The 21544-nt window shown below is 35.7% G+C and overlaps 1 protein-coding gene across 2 annotated transcripts; it reads left to right on the top strand.

The window, feature by feature from the left end:
- The first annotated feature begins 17573 nt into the window (after positions 1 to 17573).
- Positions 17574 to 20951, top strand: LOC110897567 (probable (S)-N-methylcoclaurine 3'-hydroxylase isozyme 2). Of its 2 annotated transcripts, XM_035981866.1 has the most exons (3): positions 17583 to 18535; positions 20241 to 20330; positions 20424 to 20951. In XM_035981866.1, exons 1-3 carry the CDS (start codon positions 17603 to 17605, stop codon positions 20871 to 20873), a joined length of 1473 nt encoding a protein of 490 aa, XP_035837759.1. In that variant the 5' UTR covers positions 17583 to 17602; the 3' UTR covers positions 20874 to 20951. The 2 variants fall into 2 exon arrangements, with proteins under 2 accessions (XP_022000023.1, XP_035837759.1); XM_022144331.2 differs by having other exon boundaries at positions 17574 to 18535; positions 20241 to 20951.
- Positions 20952 to 21544: the final 593 nt, after the last annotated feature.

Below are 21544 nucleotides of genomic sequence, written 5' to 3'. Positions count from 1 at the left end.
AAACAATTATCTAGTGAAGCAGTTTTGTGGTCCTTACTTCCCTACACACTATACTAGTGTAGAACTTGGTTTCCGGCTCATACTGGGTCTCAAAACACTGTCTGTCTATGTACTGAACATCGTCAACAATTTTCTGAGTTATCCGCTAACTGTGCTAGTTGTGCTTTGTGCATCATGTATGTCAATAAGGTTTGCATGTGATAATGAGGTGACATTATCTAATAGGTGATGCACATGTAAGTGTGATGCAGTAATCAGAAAGCAGTTTAAGTCATCAGTTGTAATTTAGCACAGTCATTAAGCACTAATCATCATTTAATAATTGTATGGATGCATGCAAATTTGAAAGTTGTCATAGTAGTTATTATTGTATGGAGACAATTTGATGCCATCAGTCTAGGGGGAGATTGTTAGGCCCTAAAGTGTGAGACTGACGTATCAAATTAACACAACGAGCTATGGTTACAAACTGGGCCTTACCGGGTTAGTTAATATTAGATTTTGGACCTTTATAGGTCACTTGGGCCAAGCTTTAGGCCATGTGGGCCAAGCAGGCCCAAGGGGAGCCCATGTAGGGAAGTGGGCTTGAGTAGGTATATAAACAAGTTTTCAACTTGTTTTAGGGTGTGAACCTCCTTGTTACAGAAATTCTACGGTGAGAGAGAGGGGGAGGCGATTTGGTTGTGGCGTACTCATACCAGATGTTTTTGCTTATTCTAGTAATAAAAACGTGTGTGAGTTAATAGTTATTTCAGTGTTCTTATTTGTTTTCGGTTTTCTTGAATCATTTTCATTTGATTCCGCCATTTGATTGTGATTGTTTGATATCATTAAAAGATCCGGTTTTCGGGAATTACACCATCCATACTTTTCACTTGACTCTTCAAAGTTTCATAAGCTTCTTTTACATTATGATGTGAAAATTTCATCCCGTCATGTTCTTTTTGCAACTCTTGAATGATATTATATTTTTGTGAACATACGTTGCAATTTGCTGAACACTTCTGTTTTAAAAAAATCATTTTGTTTTTCAAAAGCTTGACATTTCATTGTCAGCTTTTTTACTTTTTGTTTCAAAACTTCTTCATTTTCAAACATTTCTTTACATTTTTCTTTGAAAACAGTTTCAATTTTAGTAAACTCAATATCTCTTGATTTTAAGTTTTTCATCCTTCTCAGCATAGACTCTTCATGTTTCTATGCATTTCCTGCACTGCACATCATTTTTATCTTCAGATTGTTTACCAATTACATCGTTATTACCCATTGATTCATCTTTGTTAGACGACTCAGAAGTCTCACTTTAAATGTTTACCTCAGTTTTCTCTGACCTCACAGCTTCTTCTGCCATCACCTTCAGCTTCATCATCATCTCTGTCACCTTTTCAACTTTCTCATCAATAGTTTCTTCTTCCTTCTTCTTCATCTTTGTCACCTTCTCTAGACTTGCGTACATTACTTCTTTTATACGCTTCTCCAGTTTTTCTTCATAATCTTTCTCTGCTTTCCTCCTCGAATAGAATTCTCCTGTAGTAGGTATAACAACTACCAAAGCATCAAAATCCACTTTCTTGGGATCTACAACAGGATTTCCTTGAGAATCTAAGAAGCATTCTCTCTCTTCATCCTATCTATTTGCTTTCTTTTCTTCATCAAAGGGATCATATAACTCATTTGTTCTCTCACGTGCAATCTGTTCCTGTCTAGTCCATCTTATATTAACAACCAACACACTTTTCTCCATTGGAATGTATTTATTCCAGTTGAATCCCTCGTCGTCTTGGATTATCGCCAAAGCTTGTTTTCTTTCTTTTGATGACCCTTCACTAATCTGCTTCATCTTTGGTGGTTGTTCATTGTTGCGATGGTAGATTGCTTTCTGATAGTACTCGTCATGGAACATTCTCTCTTGAAATGTCCTTTCTACTTGCACTTGAAACAAGTGACCTTGGATTTGTCAAATCCCAATTTCGTTGTTGGACCTTCAAGACATGATCTGCCTGTAATCTCTATAAACCTTTGAGCCCTCCTGATAACGCTTTCCATGCACCATCTTATATCAATAAGCTCCATCTCTTCTGGATCGATCTGGTCGTAATCTTCCTTTGTCATATTTGGGTTTCCAATTTTACCCGCCACCAGACTTTCATACGATTCCAGAATAGATGCTAAGAAGACCATCTATTGCTTGGTAGCATCTGCATTTACGCTCTGAGAGTTTTTAGATCTATGGCAATATTACATTGAACTATGTTCGGATTAGACTGGTTTGACATTGAAGATGATTGATTCTTGATATTTGAACTTGAACCACCAAAGCCATACTTTGATGAACTGCTTTGTGGTGAATCATTTGAACTGTCAACACTAAAAGCAATACCAATCTTCAGTGCTTGATTGTTCATCAACATACTTCTACGATAATACAGATCTACATTTTGCTGATAATTTGAATTGGCCATTTTGTTGTGCTTTTGCAATTCCAGCTCATGGCCTCAAGCTTTTCAATCAGTGTATCCAAAGATATCTCGTCAAATTTTGCATCGTTTTTCAGTATCATGACAAACATTTGCCAATCATCTACATGAGACAATGCCTCAATCAGTTTGTCAATTATCTCTTATCTGTCCTTTTTTATTTCAAATCTTTCTAGTTCAACTTTCAAATTACAGAATCTTTCGATCATTTGTCAGACAGTTTCTCCCTATAGACAACTAAACAGATCAAACTCTTTCTTCAACAAAGATATCTTGTTCTTCTTAATTTCCTTCCTACCAGCTGCTTTAACTTCTAGTGCTTCCCACATCGACTTTGAAATTTTATCATGTTGCAGCAAAAACAAAATATCATCTCGAACAGATTGTTGTAACAGTGCAATTATTTTTTGTTCATCAGAGGCTTGTTTTTGTCTCTTTCAACATATTCATTGAGTGGTATTAATTCCCCATTTTCTTTTGTTGGTTTTACATATCCCAGTTTTAACAAAACCCAACTATCATAAGCATACGCTTTTACCCAACCCTCAAATCTGTCTTTCCACCAGTTATAATCCTCAATATTCATTATTCTGGGTGGTTTCTGATGATTTCCGTACACATTATCATAGTTCAAACTTTCCGAGATTGCGTTTGAAATGTTCTTTCTCGTAGACGTTGTTTCGGATGTGAACGCGTTGTAAAACTCATTGTAGAAATCCTCTTCCATGATCTTGAACTTTGAAAATAACCTGCAAAGATTAACAAACACTTGAATCAAATTTGAAAATCAAACACAACAAAGTTGAACCTGATCCGCGCGGATGTGAAATATTTGATTCGTGCGGATGTGTAATGTTGTTTTGTGCGGACTGACAAAACCTGAGATTCGCACGGATAGACACTTGTAGGTTGGTGCGTATCCAAAACCAAATTTACTCAAACACAAACCCTAGTCTTTTAAGTTGATTCGTGCGAACCAACTAAAAGTGGATCCGTGCATACAATCTCACGAAACTACCAGCCATGTTTTTCATGATTTTTTGATAAATTTTCAAAGTTTTAATCTCTCGAATTTGAATTTGAAACTTTCAAGGATTGTTTAAAACTTGATTTCGCGCAACATGTTGTAAAATCAGCTAATTTTAACCGTGGAAACGTCGTGAATCTGATTTTTAAAGTTGAAAAGAATGAATAGAAGATGAGTAGAAGAAGAATCTGTAGAAGATGATGAAATTCAGCTCTGAATTGGATGAATTCAGCTTGTTTATTGAATCTTCAGTCCTTGCAATCAATCTCCCACTCTGATACCACTTGTGAGTTGGTGTTAGGATCGATTCCGATACACCGTTGACTGCGTAGATCTCGTATCTTGTACAGAATCCAAGTACGAGAGTGGATTGAACAAAAGAAAGCTAATGAACAATGATTTCTATTACTGATTGACAATTACAGAACCGTGAAATCAAACGAACAGAGTTTCCCCACTCTAGTTCTCTCCAAGTCCAAATGAACTAACAAGACAACCTATATATAGTGCTAGTCCATCCGCATTAACACATATGTGCGGATCAACAAACCATGCGTGGATCAGCTTCCATGTGCGGATGAAGAACAACTGCGGATCTACTCTAGGTGTGGATGGACCTGCTGCGCACGGATCAACAAACATATAAAATCCTAATTACACGCATCACTTCGTGCGGACCTGGAAAGCTTGATCCGTGCGGATCTGGGTTGTGTACATCCATGTGGATCTGGGTTGCGTACATCTATGCAAACCCATGTTGATATGTTTAAACCTTTGTTCAACCTTGTCTTGTTTCATCTATTCGGCTAGGATACATGATTGACGGAAGCGATAGACATATGCACTCACAGCTTGGTCGGAGCGAGGGTCGACTGGATGTCAAAATCGAATGTCAAAATTATAGGCGGGATAATGGATCGTCACTTGGTTAGAATGAGGGCCGACTGAGCGAAGTTGTCGGTTGGTTGGAATGAAAGTAGAGAAAACTCCCAATTTTTTTTCTCTTAATAATTAATAATATTGAAGTTAATTGGTTTTAACCCATTTGGTAAATATTTTTTATCTACACCTTTTGGTTAAATAGTTTCCCTAACTACACCTTTTTGGAATAATTGATTAATTGTGTAATAACGAGTTTTTAGAACCCGTGCGTTGCAACGCAACCATTAAACTGAACAAAATATATACGTAAAAACGTTGAAGCACACACATGTTATCGTGTGTTACGTAAATAGATAATAGTGAGGCAGATAAATTGTGTCTTCGGTAATTAATTTTTATGACTATACTATCTTATTTTTTGATAATTAATAATTAGCAATGTAATCGTGTAGTTAATCTTTTGGTTAGTTTATCTTCACATTGATAAGTTTTCTTTTACTGAGATTTTCTCATATAAATATTCTAATAGATTAAATTAAAAATCCTATAAATATCAATGTTAATTAAGCAAACAATGTGACGAATAGAAATGCTCTTTAAGAATGCTTTTGTGTTACATACCACTTTTTTTACTAAACCAGCCCACTACTTTTCAAAGTAATGAAACTGCTGGACACTACCAAATCAAGGAGAAAATAGACCAAAAAAACCTTGGGTTTTCAAGGTTTCACATTCACCACGCTCTCTCACTATCTGTCCACACACTCTCTCTCTCCCTCTCCTTCTACATCACCACCATCCCCGAACTGGGATATCTCCTCAAACCATCACCGCATGCGAATACCATGGCATCTCCACCACAATCGGAGCTTCATATTGTTCCACTCTTTCTTCACCATCTTCATCTGCATTTTCTTGTTTTTCTCTTAATCTTAACGATAACATATTATCCAACTTCTCCTATTCCTGTGACGGCTTCCTTTTATCCTACACATACGTATCCAGATCCAAGCTTCCATCCGGGATCTTCATCTTTATAGCATCGTTGCCACCCGCCACCACACACCGCCTGATCCGCCATCACATCGGACCTCATGGGTTTCTGATTTGTGGGTGAACCAAACACACACATACACTTTCTTCTCACCAACTAACTGCCACCATCTCCGTAAAACCCCCCCACAACCATCATCGTCGGAAAACACCTTTCAGCCAAAATAAGTTGTTAAACACATTAATGGATTTAGAAAGAGGAAGAGAGTATGGTAACCAAGTGAGATCATAGAGGTTGTGCCCCAACAGTGACAACAGTTGTGAGATGGTGTTGGAGATGGTAAAAGGGAAAGGATGGGAACTGAGAAAAAAAGATAGTGTGTGTGAGAGAGAGAGAAAGAGATGGAGTGGAAGAAAGACCAATGGAAAGAAAGCAAATTGAACAGTATATTTGTGAGGAGAGTAATATTTGATAATTAATATAGGGAAAATATATTATATATTTGAACTTTTAAGTGTAAGAATATCAATCAACTTTTTTTTTAAACTGAAACACTTGTGTAATAATATATTATATATTTGAACTTGTATGAAACTAAAACACTTTGGGGGAGAATCATTATAGTAATACATCTACAGTCACATTCAACATCATATCTGCCAGTGAAAGATGGCATCTCAGGAACATGGAACAATATTGTTAAAATGGGAAAGGAGCTTGAGAAATACGATTTAGTAATAGAAAACATGATGAAAGAAGATGTCGGGGATGGAAGAAAGGTCAGATTCTGGCTGGATTGGTGGAACAGAGAGGGACCGCTAAAAAATAGGTTCCTGGAGCTATTCGGCTTGGAAAGAAATAAATGTATAACTGTAGAAGAACGTATGACAAGTTGAGAATGGAGGAGCAATCGAAACTCTAGCAATCAAAGGGAGCAACTGCAACAACTTTTGAACATTATTCAAATCACCGGTTTAGATGATCGGGCAGATAAATGGAATTGGGCAGCAGCAAAAGACGGTACATTTTTGGCAGCATCATCTCGAGCGCTACTAAACAGATACGTTATCCCGTTTTATCCACTTGTATGGGTCAAATTGGTTCCAAAAAGGGTAAAATATTTGCGTGACGAGCAGTTCAGGATCGGTTAGCAACTATGAAAGGATTAAAGAAAATAGGAATTTTATCGGGCACATCGATATGTAAACTATGTTGGAAATTTAGTGAAAATGAGTTTTTCACTAAATATTTTGGACATCAATAATATTTATATATGTGTTGTATAAATAATTATTTATGGGTTTGTGTTCAAACTATGTCCAAATAGAGCTAAGATGAATGAGATATCGAAGCTTGAAGTTGTATGTTTGGAACAAACAAAGATGAGGAAAATGGATTGAGATTTGTCACATTGTCCCACATAGGTGGAATGACAAAACTTAAAGTGGTATATAAGGAGGAGCACTCCTTGAAGGCAAACACAAGTGGGGACCAAAGGGTGCATCGCACCTGCACACATGCGCGCATGACGTGGGCTGTAAGCAGTGGCAGACCTAGGAATTTTTCCATGGGGGTGCGGAACATTTTTAAAAATTTTAGGCCCCTAAGTATATGAGTAAAAAAATCGGTTCGTACCGGGTCGGGTCATGTAAAACCAACGAACATCAAACTAAATTTATATAATAATAAAAAACATGTAAACTTTGTTACAAGCATAATTAAAACGTCGACGCCATACGAGTTTTCATTTTTTGAAATCTATCCAAAACATCATTTAAAACTAAATTTTTAAACAATTCTTTCTCTATATAACATAAGTTCATCGCTCCATAACATAATGTTTCAATTTTAATTTTCAACTATTCAAGCCTAGAAATCATAACGTTAGTTGTAATCACCCTAAAAATATATAAACAACATAATCACCCTAAAAATCATCTAAAAAACCATAAACAATGTCAAAACACACAAAATTTTAAACCTATTTAACAACTTTATTACCTTTTTTTTCTCCTATAATATCAACCAAAATCATCAAAATAACAAAGAAAGTTACCCGTGTTCGGATTCCAGTTAGTTTTGGTGTCAAATGACGGTGGTATGGTGGCTGATTACGGTGGTCGCCGACTGCTGGACTGTTGTCGCTGGGTGATGTTGTTCGTTGGCAGTGCAGGGACACAAGAGAGGGAGAGAGCGGGAGAGAATTTCTAAAGGTTTTGGGCTTTAATTATTTTATTATAGTTTGAAATATTGTTGGGTTTGATTAATGAGCTAAGACTTATTGGGCTAGCTAGTTAGGAATTATAAGTGGGTAAATGTATGGGTATTTGGGTTTAGTTAGTTAGGTATTAAAAGTTATATAATTTAGGTAGTATTTTTTTTAAATAAGAGTTTACCAAAAAAAAATAAAATATAAATTGATTACACTTTTTACCTAAGGGGTGCGTTCAAGGGTGCGGTCGAAAAATCCAATGGGTGCGGACAAAAAATTTCAAGGGGTGCGGACGGGATTTTCGACGGAATTTAACACTAATTTTTTTTTCCCCGGGGGTGCGCCCGCCCACCTTGAAGTGGGCTTGGGTCCGCCCCTGGCTGTAAGCCGAATGTCGTACGCTTTGAAATTCGCACACCGCCTTTGTATTTTTTGCCCATGAGCGTGTGGTCAGATACATGGCAGGTCCGCTTATGGCGCACCCTTGGGTGGCATAGGCGGATGCCTTGGCATGGCACATGTCGATGCAACGTGAGCTCCTTAGGCACATGGCGCACGTCATTGGCTATGGCGAAGACTGCAAGCGGCGCGCGAGTTTGGATGGCACATGACCAGGTGGCGTCCTGGTATGCGTAGTGGCATCCATGTGGCGCGCGACTCCATCCTTGAAGCGTAGCGCGCAGACTGGCAGGCCAATTCAAGCATGCGCAGGTTTGCAGTAGTAACTAGGCGCACATGTCTGCATACCGTGCGCATACGCGAGTTCCACACAGTGTAGCGCACGGACTGAAGAGTCACTTCAGGCGCGCGTGCATGTCTGCAACGGTAACAGAGAAATTGGTTGGACCTGGTCAAACTAGCTGTTACGGCTCGTTTAATTCGTGTCATAAATGAAAATGACAGTTTTGACTAACCACTTAAATCCATTTAATTAGAGATTAAAAACTATTAATTATCTTGTTTATTACAAGATTAATGATTATAGTTATGACAAGATTAATGTCTTGTTTATGACTAGTTTAATTAAATTAATCTCTATATGTGTGTATATATATATGATCATGGGAGTTCATAGAGGATACACACAAAAATTCATCTTTTGTTCCATGGAAATTTAGAGAGGAGCACTCTCTAAGTTATTCTTATCTCAACTTCATATTTTCCTAATTGTATGAACACCAAATTATACCCGGTGCTATCTCGGGCATGAGAGTCATCTCCGGTAGTACACATATTGTTCCGGTTGTTGTACCCTGGGAGACAGAACCGTTTGAGAGGAGGCGCGAAATCTGTTTTAAGGGAAGCATGTTGAACACGTGCCTCAACCAAAACCGTCAACAATTTTGCTTGTCTTGCAGCGGAGTTTCGATCTTGTAGGTGTGGTTGAAGTTTTCAAAGACATCGACTTGAATCAAGATTGGTACAATTAAATTGTATATTAAATTTATTTATTTAGTTTATGTAACCGGTATTGTACTAGAAGAATTTCCCACAAATAACGAGAGTCTCGTTATTATATATCTTGTAATATATTTTTATTAAAAAGTGAACCTAGTTCCTACAATCTTAAAACAGACTTTCATGAAGATTGTTGCTACAATCTTAAATCACTTCTCTACGAGGATTTAGGTTCACGAAAGTTGAATTTTTTATTGAGATTTTGCTAAAATCTTATAAATTTTCTTGGGAAATATTCATTTAGTACAATGTGGCGGATTAATTTTGATGATTGGAGTACAATCTTTAATCCGAATACCATGTTATAAAACCGTACAATTTGATTGAAGTTTTAGAATGGGTTGTGTTCGCGTTTAGATAACACGAATTATATACAAAAATTAATATGTATTTCAAATTGTTAGAATACTAATTTTTCTAATGTGTGAATTAGAAATTGGTAATTTTTTGTAAAACCATATAATGGGTATGAACGATGGAAATTCTATAAGGAGAATGTTAGATGTAATTTGATAAAATAATATTGGTTTCAAATGTCTTGAAACATATATATTTTTCTAATGAGTGTATTAGAAAGTAATTATTTTATAAAATTACAAGCTTTTTAAAACATGTATATGTTCTAACGAGCGTGTTAGGAACAATGTTTTTAAAGACGGTTGGATGTTCTAACGAGCGTGTTAGAAACAATAGTTTAAAGACGTTTAGATTTTCTAACAGGCATGTTAGGAAAGATTATTATTACAAAAAATTGTTAAACGAGCGTGTTTGAAACAATTATTTTGGATAATAAGAAATCTTGAAATGGTTTCGTTTTTTTTTTTATTATTTCTAATGAGCGTATTAGAAATAGTTTTTTATAAACTTCAAAACAAAAATTGTAATAAGTTATTTCTAATGAGCGTATTAGAAATGATTTAACGACTTTTGGCAATTTTTAATTTTCTAACGAGCGGGTTAGAAAATGTTTATTTTATATAGGCCAAAAACGGCTTATGGCAATAAATGATCGTTTAATTCTAACGAGTGTGTTAGAATTTTATAGAATAATAAGGTTTAATATCGTCTATTATATCTAATGAGCGTGTTAGATACCATGATTTTGTAAACCTAACTACTTAAAAGACGATCATATTTTCTAACGAGTGTGTTAGAAAAGATCTTTGTTGCAAATAATTATTAACGAGTGAGTCGGAAACAATTTATGGATAATAATTAACCTTGTAACGGTTTCGTCTAAACCTTTAAATTTCTAACAAATAAGTTAGAAACGGTTTTTTTACATAAATGTTAAAAAGGTTTCGTATTTGTTTATTTCTAATGAGCGTATTAGAAATAGTTTATATTTTTTTATATAAACTTCAAAACAAATTCTGTAATCGTTTAGTTCTAACGAGCGTGTTAGAAACCTTTTAACGATTTGCAATCGTTAATTTTCTAACGAGCGGGTTAGAATCGGGTTTAAATAAACCAAAAGTGAATAAATATATTCATTCTATTTCTAACGAGCGTGTTAGAAACAATTTACTTTATATAAACCAAATATTTTGAATGTTTGATAAACATTTAAATTCTAATTAGCATATTAGAATTGTATCATACAAACCACTCTTTTTAACGATTGATAATCGTTATTATCTAACAGCGATTAGAAATGGTTTGAATATGACAAACCATTTATTAAAACGATGTGTATTCGTTTTATTTTCAAACGAGCGACTTTGAAATTGTTTTATTTATTAAACTATTATAAGGTTTATTGTCTTGATTTGTAATCAAAACATAAATATATAGTTTAATATTAAAACACTTGCAAAAACGAGAAATGTTTTGAACGAATAAAACATGTCTTTGCGAATTATAAGTGATTCGATACTTCCACGAGAAGTATAACGTCTTGAACCATATAATAGTCTTGGAGAGACTATTTTGTGAAAAACAACTCGATGTTGTTATAGACATAATAAGTTGCTTAACTACTTGCGAGTAGTTAATTGTAAACAACTTTATACTTTGGACAACTTGTGATTATTCAAGTTTAGAGTTCCAAGATGAGGGAGTACCTCAAAACATGACACCGAACGAAATAATTGTGTTTATTTCGGTCAAAAGTGTTGAAGATAATAACACTTTGGCATTTGATGTTTAGACATCTTTAGTGTATCCGTTTTATTTTTGTCCACTTTTATTTTATTATAAATGGTAGACTATCGTTTGGGTTTATTTCATATAAACAAATGGTTTAAATATAATAAAAATAAATATTTATTTTGGACTACTAATAATTTGTCAAACGGATACACATTTTGGTACTAAGTGTAAAAAGTAATTTACACAAACACAACGAGCGGGTTGTGATCATGACTTATGTAATAAGTCATAATTCAAACATCAAATGCATAACGGCGTCGTAAGAAACGTGGTGAATGGTTTGAGATGAAATGCACGAAAACGAGATATGTCATCTAATGTTGAGAGTATCAACATGGAAATGCACAAGTAAGTTTTCAAAGAATATACCATATGAAAGGAATATATGTTATTATTGTAAATGATTTTAATAAATTTAGCAAATTTATTAACGAAAATTTACAATAGTGATGGACTTGTCGATGCTTCTACCACCATTAATGTTGTTTAAACTATGTGGAGGCTTGGTCCTCAATTTGGGAGAGTATCCCAATACATGGTATTAATGAAACAACAACGTAAATGTATATATCACTATAGGCATACGTGACTGCTTTGTTGTTGAGAGTCAATCTAATTGGATATATCTCAACACTCAAGTGATTTTATACAAAGATTTGTCATCAAAGTGACTTAGACTAAGACTTATGTTTAAGTCTTTAGGAAGTCAATGGTGAAGCCTTGGAGATAAAAAGGCAAATGAGTTATGATCCTAATGGATGAAGTTAACTATGGTTTTGAGGCCTTCCTAAAAACCGATGGTTTTGGAATGGTGAAATAAAATTTCATTATTGTGTCTAAACTAAGAAACGAATGTTCAGAAGAGATAGTGTGTTATCTCTTAAGGTTGTGAAGAATCAGAATGATGCATCTTCTGTTTACATGCTAGAGTATTGTGGTCTAAAGCATGCTAGACTAATACTTGTTAATTTATATGCTCGACGGAGATTAAATTAACTTTAAACATTCAAAATATGTGATGACACAAGAACGAATTTTGTGCTAAACAAAACTATAAATATAACTTCATTAAAATGCAAGCAATGTGGGGGGATGAACCATTTAAGAAACAAACCCTTCAGGGTATGAAAAAATGGTAGTTGATAAGTTTTCTCAAACTCGAAATGAAAGGGAGAACCTTTCATCACCCCATTTGGATGTTATCCAATTACACTTAAATGTGGGGTGACTTGCATTTGAATATGGAAATGGGAGATGAGAAGTTTTCTCAAACTCGAAATGAAAGGGAGAACCTTTCATCACCCCATTTGGATGCTATCCAATTACACTTAAATGTGGGGGTGACTTGCATATATTGCAAACACATGACCAAGTGGAGTACACAATGGTTATATGGAGTCAATCGAGTAGATTGGACTCGAATGCCAATTGGTTAGATTCAAAATCTAGTAAGATGTCAGTCATGACACACCAAAGGCATGGTGAAAACGTGTCTAGCCATGAATTGAGTTTCATGTCATTCTAAAGACAAGGTACATAACTGGATCCAGGTTGAGATCACGAGTTATAAGTCTTATGAATCGACTAAAAGGCAAAAGTGACTAGCGAGTCAAGAACACGTTAGAACAACTAATCTAAACTGAAAATTATTGTTGTTGACTTAGCGAAGTCAACAAATAATTTTGGATCCAACAACCAGTGGGTTGATAAGAGATCAAGTTGTGGAATGAGACTAAAGCCCATGGAAAAAGGGACATGAGGGAAACCTAACCTAGTTGACTGGAGATCCCAAGATCTAGGTTCAATAGGAAAACTTAATCATGAATTGAAGGGTAGTCACTGTGGGGGCATAGGTAATATATATGTTTATGTATAAGCTAGTGTATGTGTTCATATATCCCCCTAAAACTATAAAAGGGTGTTTAAATACATCCTAGTCCATTCCTATAATATTCAGTGACATTGTTGTGAGGCTATGGCTAATTGTTTTGTGGAAATCATAGTAAGCCATAATGCTTTTAATGATTCAAAGGAATCACCTATGTGAGAGAGAAGTAGGGTCGCTTCGAATGGCATTGTGGGGTGCGCAATCCTAGAGCTCTCGCAGAACCAGGCAAGTGTTCCAGGACCATAATAGGACACGAGAGTGAGGGGATGGCCCGGTTAAGGAAAGTATTGTGTGAATGTATATTGTCGTTTACACAAATGGGGGGTTGTTAAAGGACATCACGTCTACAAAACCCTAGTAGACTAAGTATGCTTCACAAAGGAAGGTTCAAAGGCAAAACCTACCTATCCTGCAATACTCGACTGTCGAGGTTTTATCGGGGAATTTTTGGGTGTTTTCATCGATCTCCATTCATGTGGGGGATTATTGGAAATTTAGTGAAAATGAGTTTTTCACTAAATATTTTGGACATCAATAATATTTATATATGTGTTGTATAAATAATTATTTATGGGTTTGTGTTCAAACTATGTCCAAATAGAGCTAAGATGAATGAGATATCGAAGCTTGAAGTTGTATGTTTGGAACAAACAAAGATGAGGAAAATGGATTGAGATTTGTCACATTGTCCCACATAGGTGGAATGACAAAACTTAAAGTGGTATACAAGGAGGAGCACTCCTTGAAGGCAAACACTAGTGGGGACCAAAAGGTGCATCGCACCTGCACACATGCACGCATGACGTGGGCTGTAAGCCGAATGTGGTACGCTTTGAAATTCGCACACCGCCTTTGTATTTTTTCCCATGAGCGCGTGGTCAGATACATAGCGGGTCCGCTTATGGCGCACCCTTAGGTGGCGTTGGCGGATGCCTTGGCATGGCACATGTCGATGCAGCGCGAGCTCCTTAGGCACATGGCGCACGTCATTGGCTATGGCGAAGACTGCAAGCGGCGCGCGAGTTTGGATGGCACATGACCAGGTGGCGTCCTGGTATGCGTAGTGGCATCCATATGGCGCGCGACTCCATCCTTGAAGTGTGGCGCGCAATCCTTGAAGTGTGGCGCGCAGACTGGCAGGCCAATTCAAGCATGCGCAGGTTTGCAGTAGTAACTAGGCGCACTTGTCTGCATACCGTGCGCATACGCGGGTTCCACACAGTGTAGCGCACGGACTGAAGAGTCACTTCCGGCGCGCGTGCATGTCTGCAACGGTAACAGAGAAATTGGTTGGACCTGGTCAAACTAGCTGTTAAGGCTCGTTTAATTCGTGTCATAAATGAAAATGACAGTTTTGACTAACCACTTAAATCCATTTAATTAGAGATTAAAAACTATTAATTATCTTGTTTATTACAAGATTAATGATTATAGTTATGACAAGATTAATGTCTTGTTTATGACTAGTTTAATTAAATTAATCTCCATATGTGTGTATATATATGATCATGGGAGTTCATAGAGGATACACACAAAAATTCATCTTTTGTTCCATGGAAATTTAGAGAGGAGCACTCTCTAAGTTATTCTTATCTCAACTTCATATTTTCCTAATTGTATGAACACCAAATTATACCCGGTGCTATCTCGGGCATGAGAGTCATCTCCGGTAGTACACATACTGTTCCGGTTGTTGTACCCTGGGAGACAGAACCGTCTGAGAGGAGGCGCGGAATCTGTTTTAAGGGTAGCGTGTTGAATGGAGTTTCGATCTGGGAGACAAAACCGTCAACAATTTTGCTTGTCTTGCAGCGGAGTTTCGATCTCGTAGGTGCGGTTGAAGTTTCCAAAGACATCGACTTGAATCAAGATTGTTACAATTAAATTGTATATTAAATTTATTTATTTAGTTTATGTAACCGGTATTGTACTAGAAGAATTTCCCACAAATAACGAGAGTCTCGTTATTATATATTTTGTAATATATTTTTATTAAAAAGTGAGCATAGTTCCTACAAACTATGTAATGATGAAGAAGAGGACGCTGATCATCTTTTTACAGGATGTTATGTGGCTGTGCAAATATGGCAAAGGATAAGCACATGGTGTAGTGCGACTAGCACAAAGGACCTGTTGAACTTTCACAAGGACGAGACGGTTGATAAGCATAAGAAAAAAAATTATACAAGTAATTTTTTGGCAACTTGTTGGGAGATTTGAAAAGTAAGGAACGAGCACATCTTCGGTGGAAAACAAATAAACCTTGAAGCAATATTCAGGGAGATCCAAACAATTTTCTTCATGTGGGTCAAATTTCGGGCGAAACCGATAAACATAGAATGGGAAACATGGGTGAGGTTTGAATTGGATAGACAACTAATCAATATACTGTTTTCGATTGTATGTAATTTTATTATGTTCTATGCGATGATGTAAAGATAGTTGGCTTAATAACTTACTAACCATTATATTGTCCAAAAATTTGATGATGAATAAAATGTTGTTGTTTGCCGTTCAAAAAAATCAAACGTTTTTTTAAAGGTGGAGTTATCGTAATCATTTATGAGAAGGTAGTTGAAACTTGTGGCGTTCAAGAACCTTGTGCATCGTGTACAAGGTTATGTTCAACTGGAGCAGTGGATAGCTCTTGGCCAACAAGGCTATGTTCAAGTGGAGTAATGGACAGCTCTTGGCCATCACATTCAAAACCCTGAGGTTGTTAGGGAATTTTTCTACCTTTCAGGTGACTGGTAATTACTGTAAAATGGTTATCTTATGAGTTTCATAAATAGTCTTTTGACGCTTTCTTCTTTATTTAAAAAAATTATATTATATATATGGGGTAAAGATCCTGTACGAATAGTCTTATCGTACAAAATCTACGAAAGGCATAAAAATGTTTAAAAAACATTTTTTAAACATCAAAATTAGTGTACAATATGTATCATTTGTAGAGTAATTATGATATTCTACAAAATTACCCTACAAAATTAAAATTACCCTACAAGATCATTTGTATACTAATTATGATGCTCTTAAAAATACCCTACAAAATCAAAATTAAGCTAAAAGATAAAATTACTCTACAAGATCATTTGTAAAGTAATTATGATACTATACAAAATTACCCTACAAGATCATTTGTAGGGTAATTTTGATAATTACTCTACGAGTAAATAATTACGAAAATGTCACTACGTTTTTTTAACTTTTCATGTATTTCGTACGTTTTGTACGATTAGGCTATTTATATTTGATCTTTTGCCTTTTATATATATATATATATATATATATATATATATATATATATATATATATATATATATATGACATTTCTTTTTTTTAATTAAAAACTATTTCAACAAATCAGAACTTTCCCGTGTCACACCTTTTTCTGTCGTTACAAAACCATTCTCGTGCGCCATTGGGACTATAAATTGGTGGTTGGTACGGCCCCTGGAGCAGCAACATGGATAATTTACCCACCAATTAAAATTTGTTTCTTGAGCCAGATTCCCGTCTCTTAAAAAAAAAAATTAAAATTTGTTGCCTCAAGATTGAAATTTGTTATGCTAAAACATCATCAATATACTCACTAAATCTCACAAATAACAAAATTAGGGTAGTGTCTGAGTAGGGTAAGATGTAAACAACTTTATCTCTACCCTGTAGGAATAGAGATACTGCTTCCCGTGAGACTCTCGGCTCCATAGTAGTTTTGCATCAAGCTTTAGACATAAGGCACATAAGTAACACTCAACATTTAAGATAAAAGCCAATTAGTGCATGTATTCCCTTGTCTTTCGGCTATTAACCATCCCTTTTTTTTATCGTTATTTTTATGAAATTAGTAAAATAATATTAAGAGTAAATTACGTTTTTGGCCCCTATGGTTATATCACTTTTACTATATTAGCCCAAAATAAGAATTTTTAACATATCTGCCCCTATGGTCTCTATAACTAACCATTTTGGCCCCTAAGTCTAGAGATCATGGGGTCAAAATGGTTAGTTATAGAGACTGTGGGGGCTAAAATGGTTAGACTTAGGGGCCAAAATGATTAGTTATAGAGACCATGGGAGCAGATATGTTAAAAATTCTTATTTTGGGCTAATATAGTAAAAGTTGCATAACAACAGGAGCCAAAAACGTAATTTACTCTAATATTAAAATTAGTGCACTTTCAGTTTTACCACTAAACGTCCACACATATATACATTATATGCGCATACCGCGAGCGGGACGTATATTATGACAAAACATATGTTACTGAAATTCTAAAAAGTGAACGCTGTACGTAATAACGTAGTTTTGATGATTTACCAAAAAAAGGGCCTAAATTAACAAAAAAAAAAAAAATTGCTTGTCTATCCGTAATTTGATTGGGTAGGTAGAGATGACCCACTTCATTCTATATCCGTAATTTGATTAGGTAGGTAGAGATGACCCACTTCGTTCTATAAAATGATAGGCTACTAGAATTGTACATGTTAAAAAAAACAAAAAAAAAAAATGGCATCAAACATCAATGGCATATGGTGGGAGCAAGCCATCGGCAAGAAACAAGAGCTTGTTTTTGCCGGTCTTGTTGTTATGGTTATGACTCTAGCCATTTCATGGTACAACAAGACTGTTTCAAGCTCATTGCCACCTGGCCCCAAAGGTCTACCAATAGTGGGCTACTTTCCATTCCTTGGCCCTAACTTGCACCACGAGTTCACCAAATTAGCTAACCGTTATGGGCCCATTTTCAAGCTCTATCTCGGAAGCAAGCTTCATGTCGTGGTGAACTCGGCGGAGCTAGCCAAGGTCGTAACGGGTGAGCAAGACGAGAGTTTCGCTAATAGGGACCCGCATACAGCTGGTCTAGCGGCGAGTTACAATGCTAATGATGTTGCATGGGCACCCAACAACGCTAACCGGCGTAATTTACGAAAAGTTTTGGTGCATGAAGTCCTTAGCAATGTGAATCTTGAAGCTTCTCATTCGTACCGTCGAGATGAAGTCCGAAAGACCATAAAAACGGTCTATAATAAGATTGGTACGACGGTTGATATCAACGAGATATCTTTCTCGACGGTTTTGAATGTGTTAACAAACATAGTTTGGGGCAAAGGGTTGGTTGAAGGGTCGAAGTATGTTAATCTTAGCGATGAGATACGAAAAGTGGTATCCGGTGTCGTTGAGATTGCCGAGGGACTAAATGTCTCGGATTTCTTCCCCACGCTTGCACGCTTTGATCTTCAAGGCGTCAAGCGAAAAATGGATAACCAAATGAAGCAATTCGACCGTATTTTCGAGAAAACAATAGGAGAGAGAACACTAGAAAATAAAGGACAAGTTAAGCAAGAAGGAAAGAAAGATTTCTTGCAGATCTTGTTAGAGCTTAAAGATCAAACCACGGGGCCCTCAATCACCATGACTCAATTGAAAGCCCTAGTTGTGGTTAGTTATATATAATTCTTTATTTCTATTCAAAAGGATAAAATTGGATGTTTTCTCAAACCTCTTTGAGAGCTTTATTTGTTTTGGAAAAAGATAATTCGCTGCACAATTAAATATTTTCTAATTACACAGTATTTTCTTAATATTTTTTAAATCTCAATATTAGTTTTATTGTAATTATGAGTTGTATACGAAATGATTTTTATTTGATACTACAAGATAAATAGTTACTTATACAACTTAGTTTTCATTTAATTCAAATCAAAATGCAAACCAGAAGTCTTAAAAACTCATGTATTTTTACATTTTTTATGTTAAATCTTACATATATTTGAAAATAAAATGTTAGATAACAAAAAAAAGCAAAAAAAAAACAAAAATAATCAGACATATCTATCTCGTGAATCCAACCTTTTCCAATTTTGACCTTTCAATTCGCTACTTGATCATCAATTAATTAATAATACAAGAAAAGCCCATCAACTCAACAAGCGCAAACGGTCTTAAAAGCAGGACACCCATTTTTACTAAGGACCTGTTTGGCTAAGTTTTTTTTGAAATAAGGGCATGTTTGGCTAAGCTTATTAGAGTTAAAAAGGACTTTTTGAAAAGGAGTTTTTGAAAAAAGTGTTTGGATTAGCTTATGGGGTGGGAAAAGCCAATAAGTCAATAAGTTGTTTTTTAAAAAGTGTTTGGCTTAGCTTATATGATATAAAGGGGTAAATAAGGGGTATATTGGTAATTTGAAGCTTGAAAAGTTATAAGCTGGCCAAAAAGTCACAATATTGTGACTTCTTAAAAACTCCTTTTCATTCATCTCAAAAGCCATTTTCAAAAGCACTTTTCAATTTGCCAAACACTAAAATGACTTATTGGCTTTTTGATTAAGCTAATAAGTCAATAAGTTACTTTAAAAAGCTTAGCCAAACATGCCCTAACTTATTGATTTATTAGCTTTTTGAAAAGTTATAAGTTTCAAAATGATGTTTTGCAATGAGGATGTATGTGAGAGGAAAAAACCAATAAGTCAATAAGTCACTCCATACTGAATTTTCCAGAAAAGCCAATATATCAATAAGTTGTTTAAAAAATCTTAGCCAAACATGCCCTAAATCCGCTTTTTCCTATATGTTAAACGTAACGTACAATAGTAGAAAGATAATGTGAGGTGCAAACGAGCTGAGTCAAGCATGAGCTTGGGTCAGTTCGAGTCTACTTATTTGAGTTTGAGCTTAGCTCACCAATGTTATTAGTCTAAATTATATGGATCTAAGTGGAAACCGACTTGGGCTTTTTAGCATTGAATTATAATCATCATTAGCATTATAATACATAAAAAAATCTAAAATTTTGTTTGGGTTCGTTTAGGCTTGTCCTGCTTAAACGAACTTTGTATTTTAAGCTCGAGCTTGATAACTAAACGAGCTATATTTCAGGCTCGGGCTCAAGCTTCTTAAGGCTCGGCTCATTCTGGCTCTTAAACGAGCCGCTTCGAATAGCTCTCGAGCCTTTGGGCTTATTTACACCAAAGATGTGACCACTCTAGTAAAAGAGGGGTACACTTGGTAAAAACAATAAAGGAATGATATGTTTAGCATAACCCAAACAAAATTTGTACAAATAAGGGAATTTTAAGTTGATCAAACTTCTTAAGTTGTGATAAACGTACCAGTTTACTATTGATTCTACTACTTTCTTGTAACAGGATATCTTTCTTGGAGGCACAGATGCAACTTCAGCCATGGTGGAATGGGCCATGACTGAGATTTTGAGAAACAAAGAGGTGATGAAGAAGGTACAAATTGAGCTAGAAGAAATAGTAGGTCTAGACAATATAGTTGAAGAATCCCATATTCCAAAACTAAAATATCTTGATGCGGTGTTCAAGGAAACGTTTCGATTGCATCCACCGTTACCGTTCCTTCTTCCTCGAGCTCCAAACAAGACCTGCAGCGTTGGTGGATACACTGTTCCAAAGGGATCAACCATCTTTTTGAATGTATGGGCTATACAAAGGGACCCTAAGTATTGGGACAACCCATTTGAGTTCCTCCCTGAGAGGTTTTTGAACAATGAGGGATTAGAAAAGTGGGATTATAGTGGGACGAATCCCAAGTTTTTCCCGTTTGGATCGGGTCGAAGAAGGTGCCCGGGTATCCCATTAGGAGAGAAGATGATGATGCATATTTTGGCTTCATTGATGCATTCATTCGAGTGGAGCTTGCCAGAAGGAGAGGAACATGATCTTTCAGACAAATTTGGTATCGCAATGAAGAAAAAAAAGCCACTTGTAGTTATCCCATTAAGACGGTTGAGAGACGAGAATCTATACATGTGACCTGCCTATGTTTAACGGGATGATGATTGAGTAATGTTCTAAACCTATAAATGTGATATTGTCTATGCGTTTCGAGGATGTTGGTCACATGTGTCTGGTTGTGCCTTTAGTTTGTCGAGGTTTTGAATTTGATTTGTTGCATGTTTTCTTACCTTGTACTTGTTTTCATGTCTTTTTGCCAATCATTTCGTATAAGTTCGTCTTTGGATTCGAACAAAAGAACATGCATATTTATTTAATTATTAAATGTTTCAAGAAATTACTATAGATATATATGATATTGTGGTAAGATGTCTACTCTTTATTCAAGAGGTAAAGAGGGGATTCTGCAAGATACATACATGAAAAGGTTGCATTAAAAAAAGCATTATATTCTTTTTAATCGAAGCATGTACTGTTATAGTTTTTAATGTAAAAAATTAACATGTTACTTGATTAACAATACACACGCGAGACATCATCCTTCACCTATCATAACAATGAACAACAACATCTCACCAAATAAAGTAAAACAACCGTCATCCTCATAATTTTTCGGCTACTTCCTTCCCTAGCATTTTTTTTATTCCGGACATATCTTTAACAACCTCACCTAAGCTTGTGGAATAGAGAACATAATCAAGAAACATAACTTGTGGAACCACTTATCACCGAAAAAACATGTTAGGAAA

Source organism: Helianthus annuus, chromosome 13, assembly GCF_002127325.2.
Source record: "Helianthus annuus cultivar XRQ/B chromosome 13, HanXRQr2.0-SUNRISE, whole genome shotgun sequence".
Classification (NCBI taxonomy): domain Eukaryota; kingdom Viridiplantae; phylum Streptophyta; class Magnoliopsida; order Asterales; family Asteraceae; genus Helianthus; species Helianthus annuus.
This window is presented reverse-complemented; position numbering and strand designations above follow the sequence as displayed.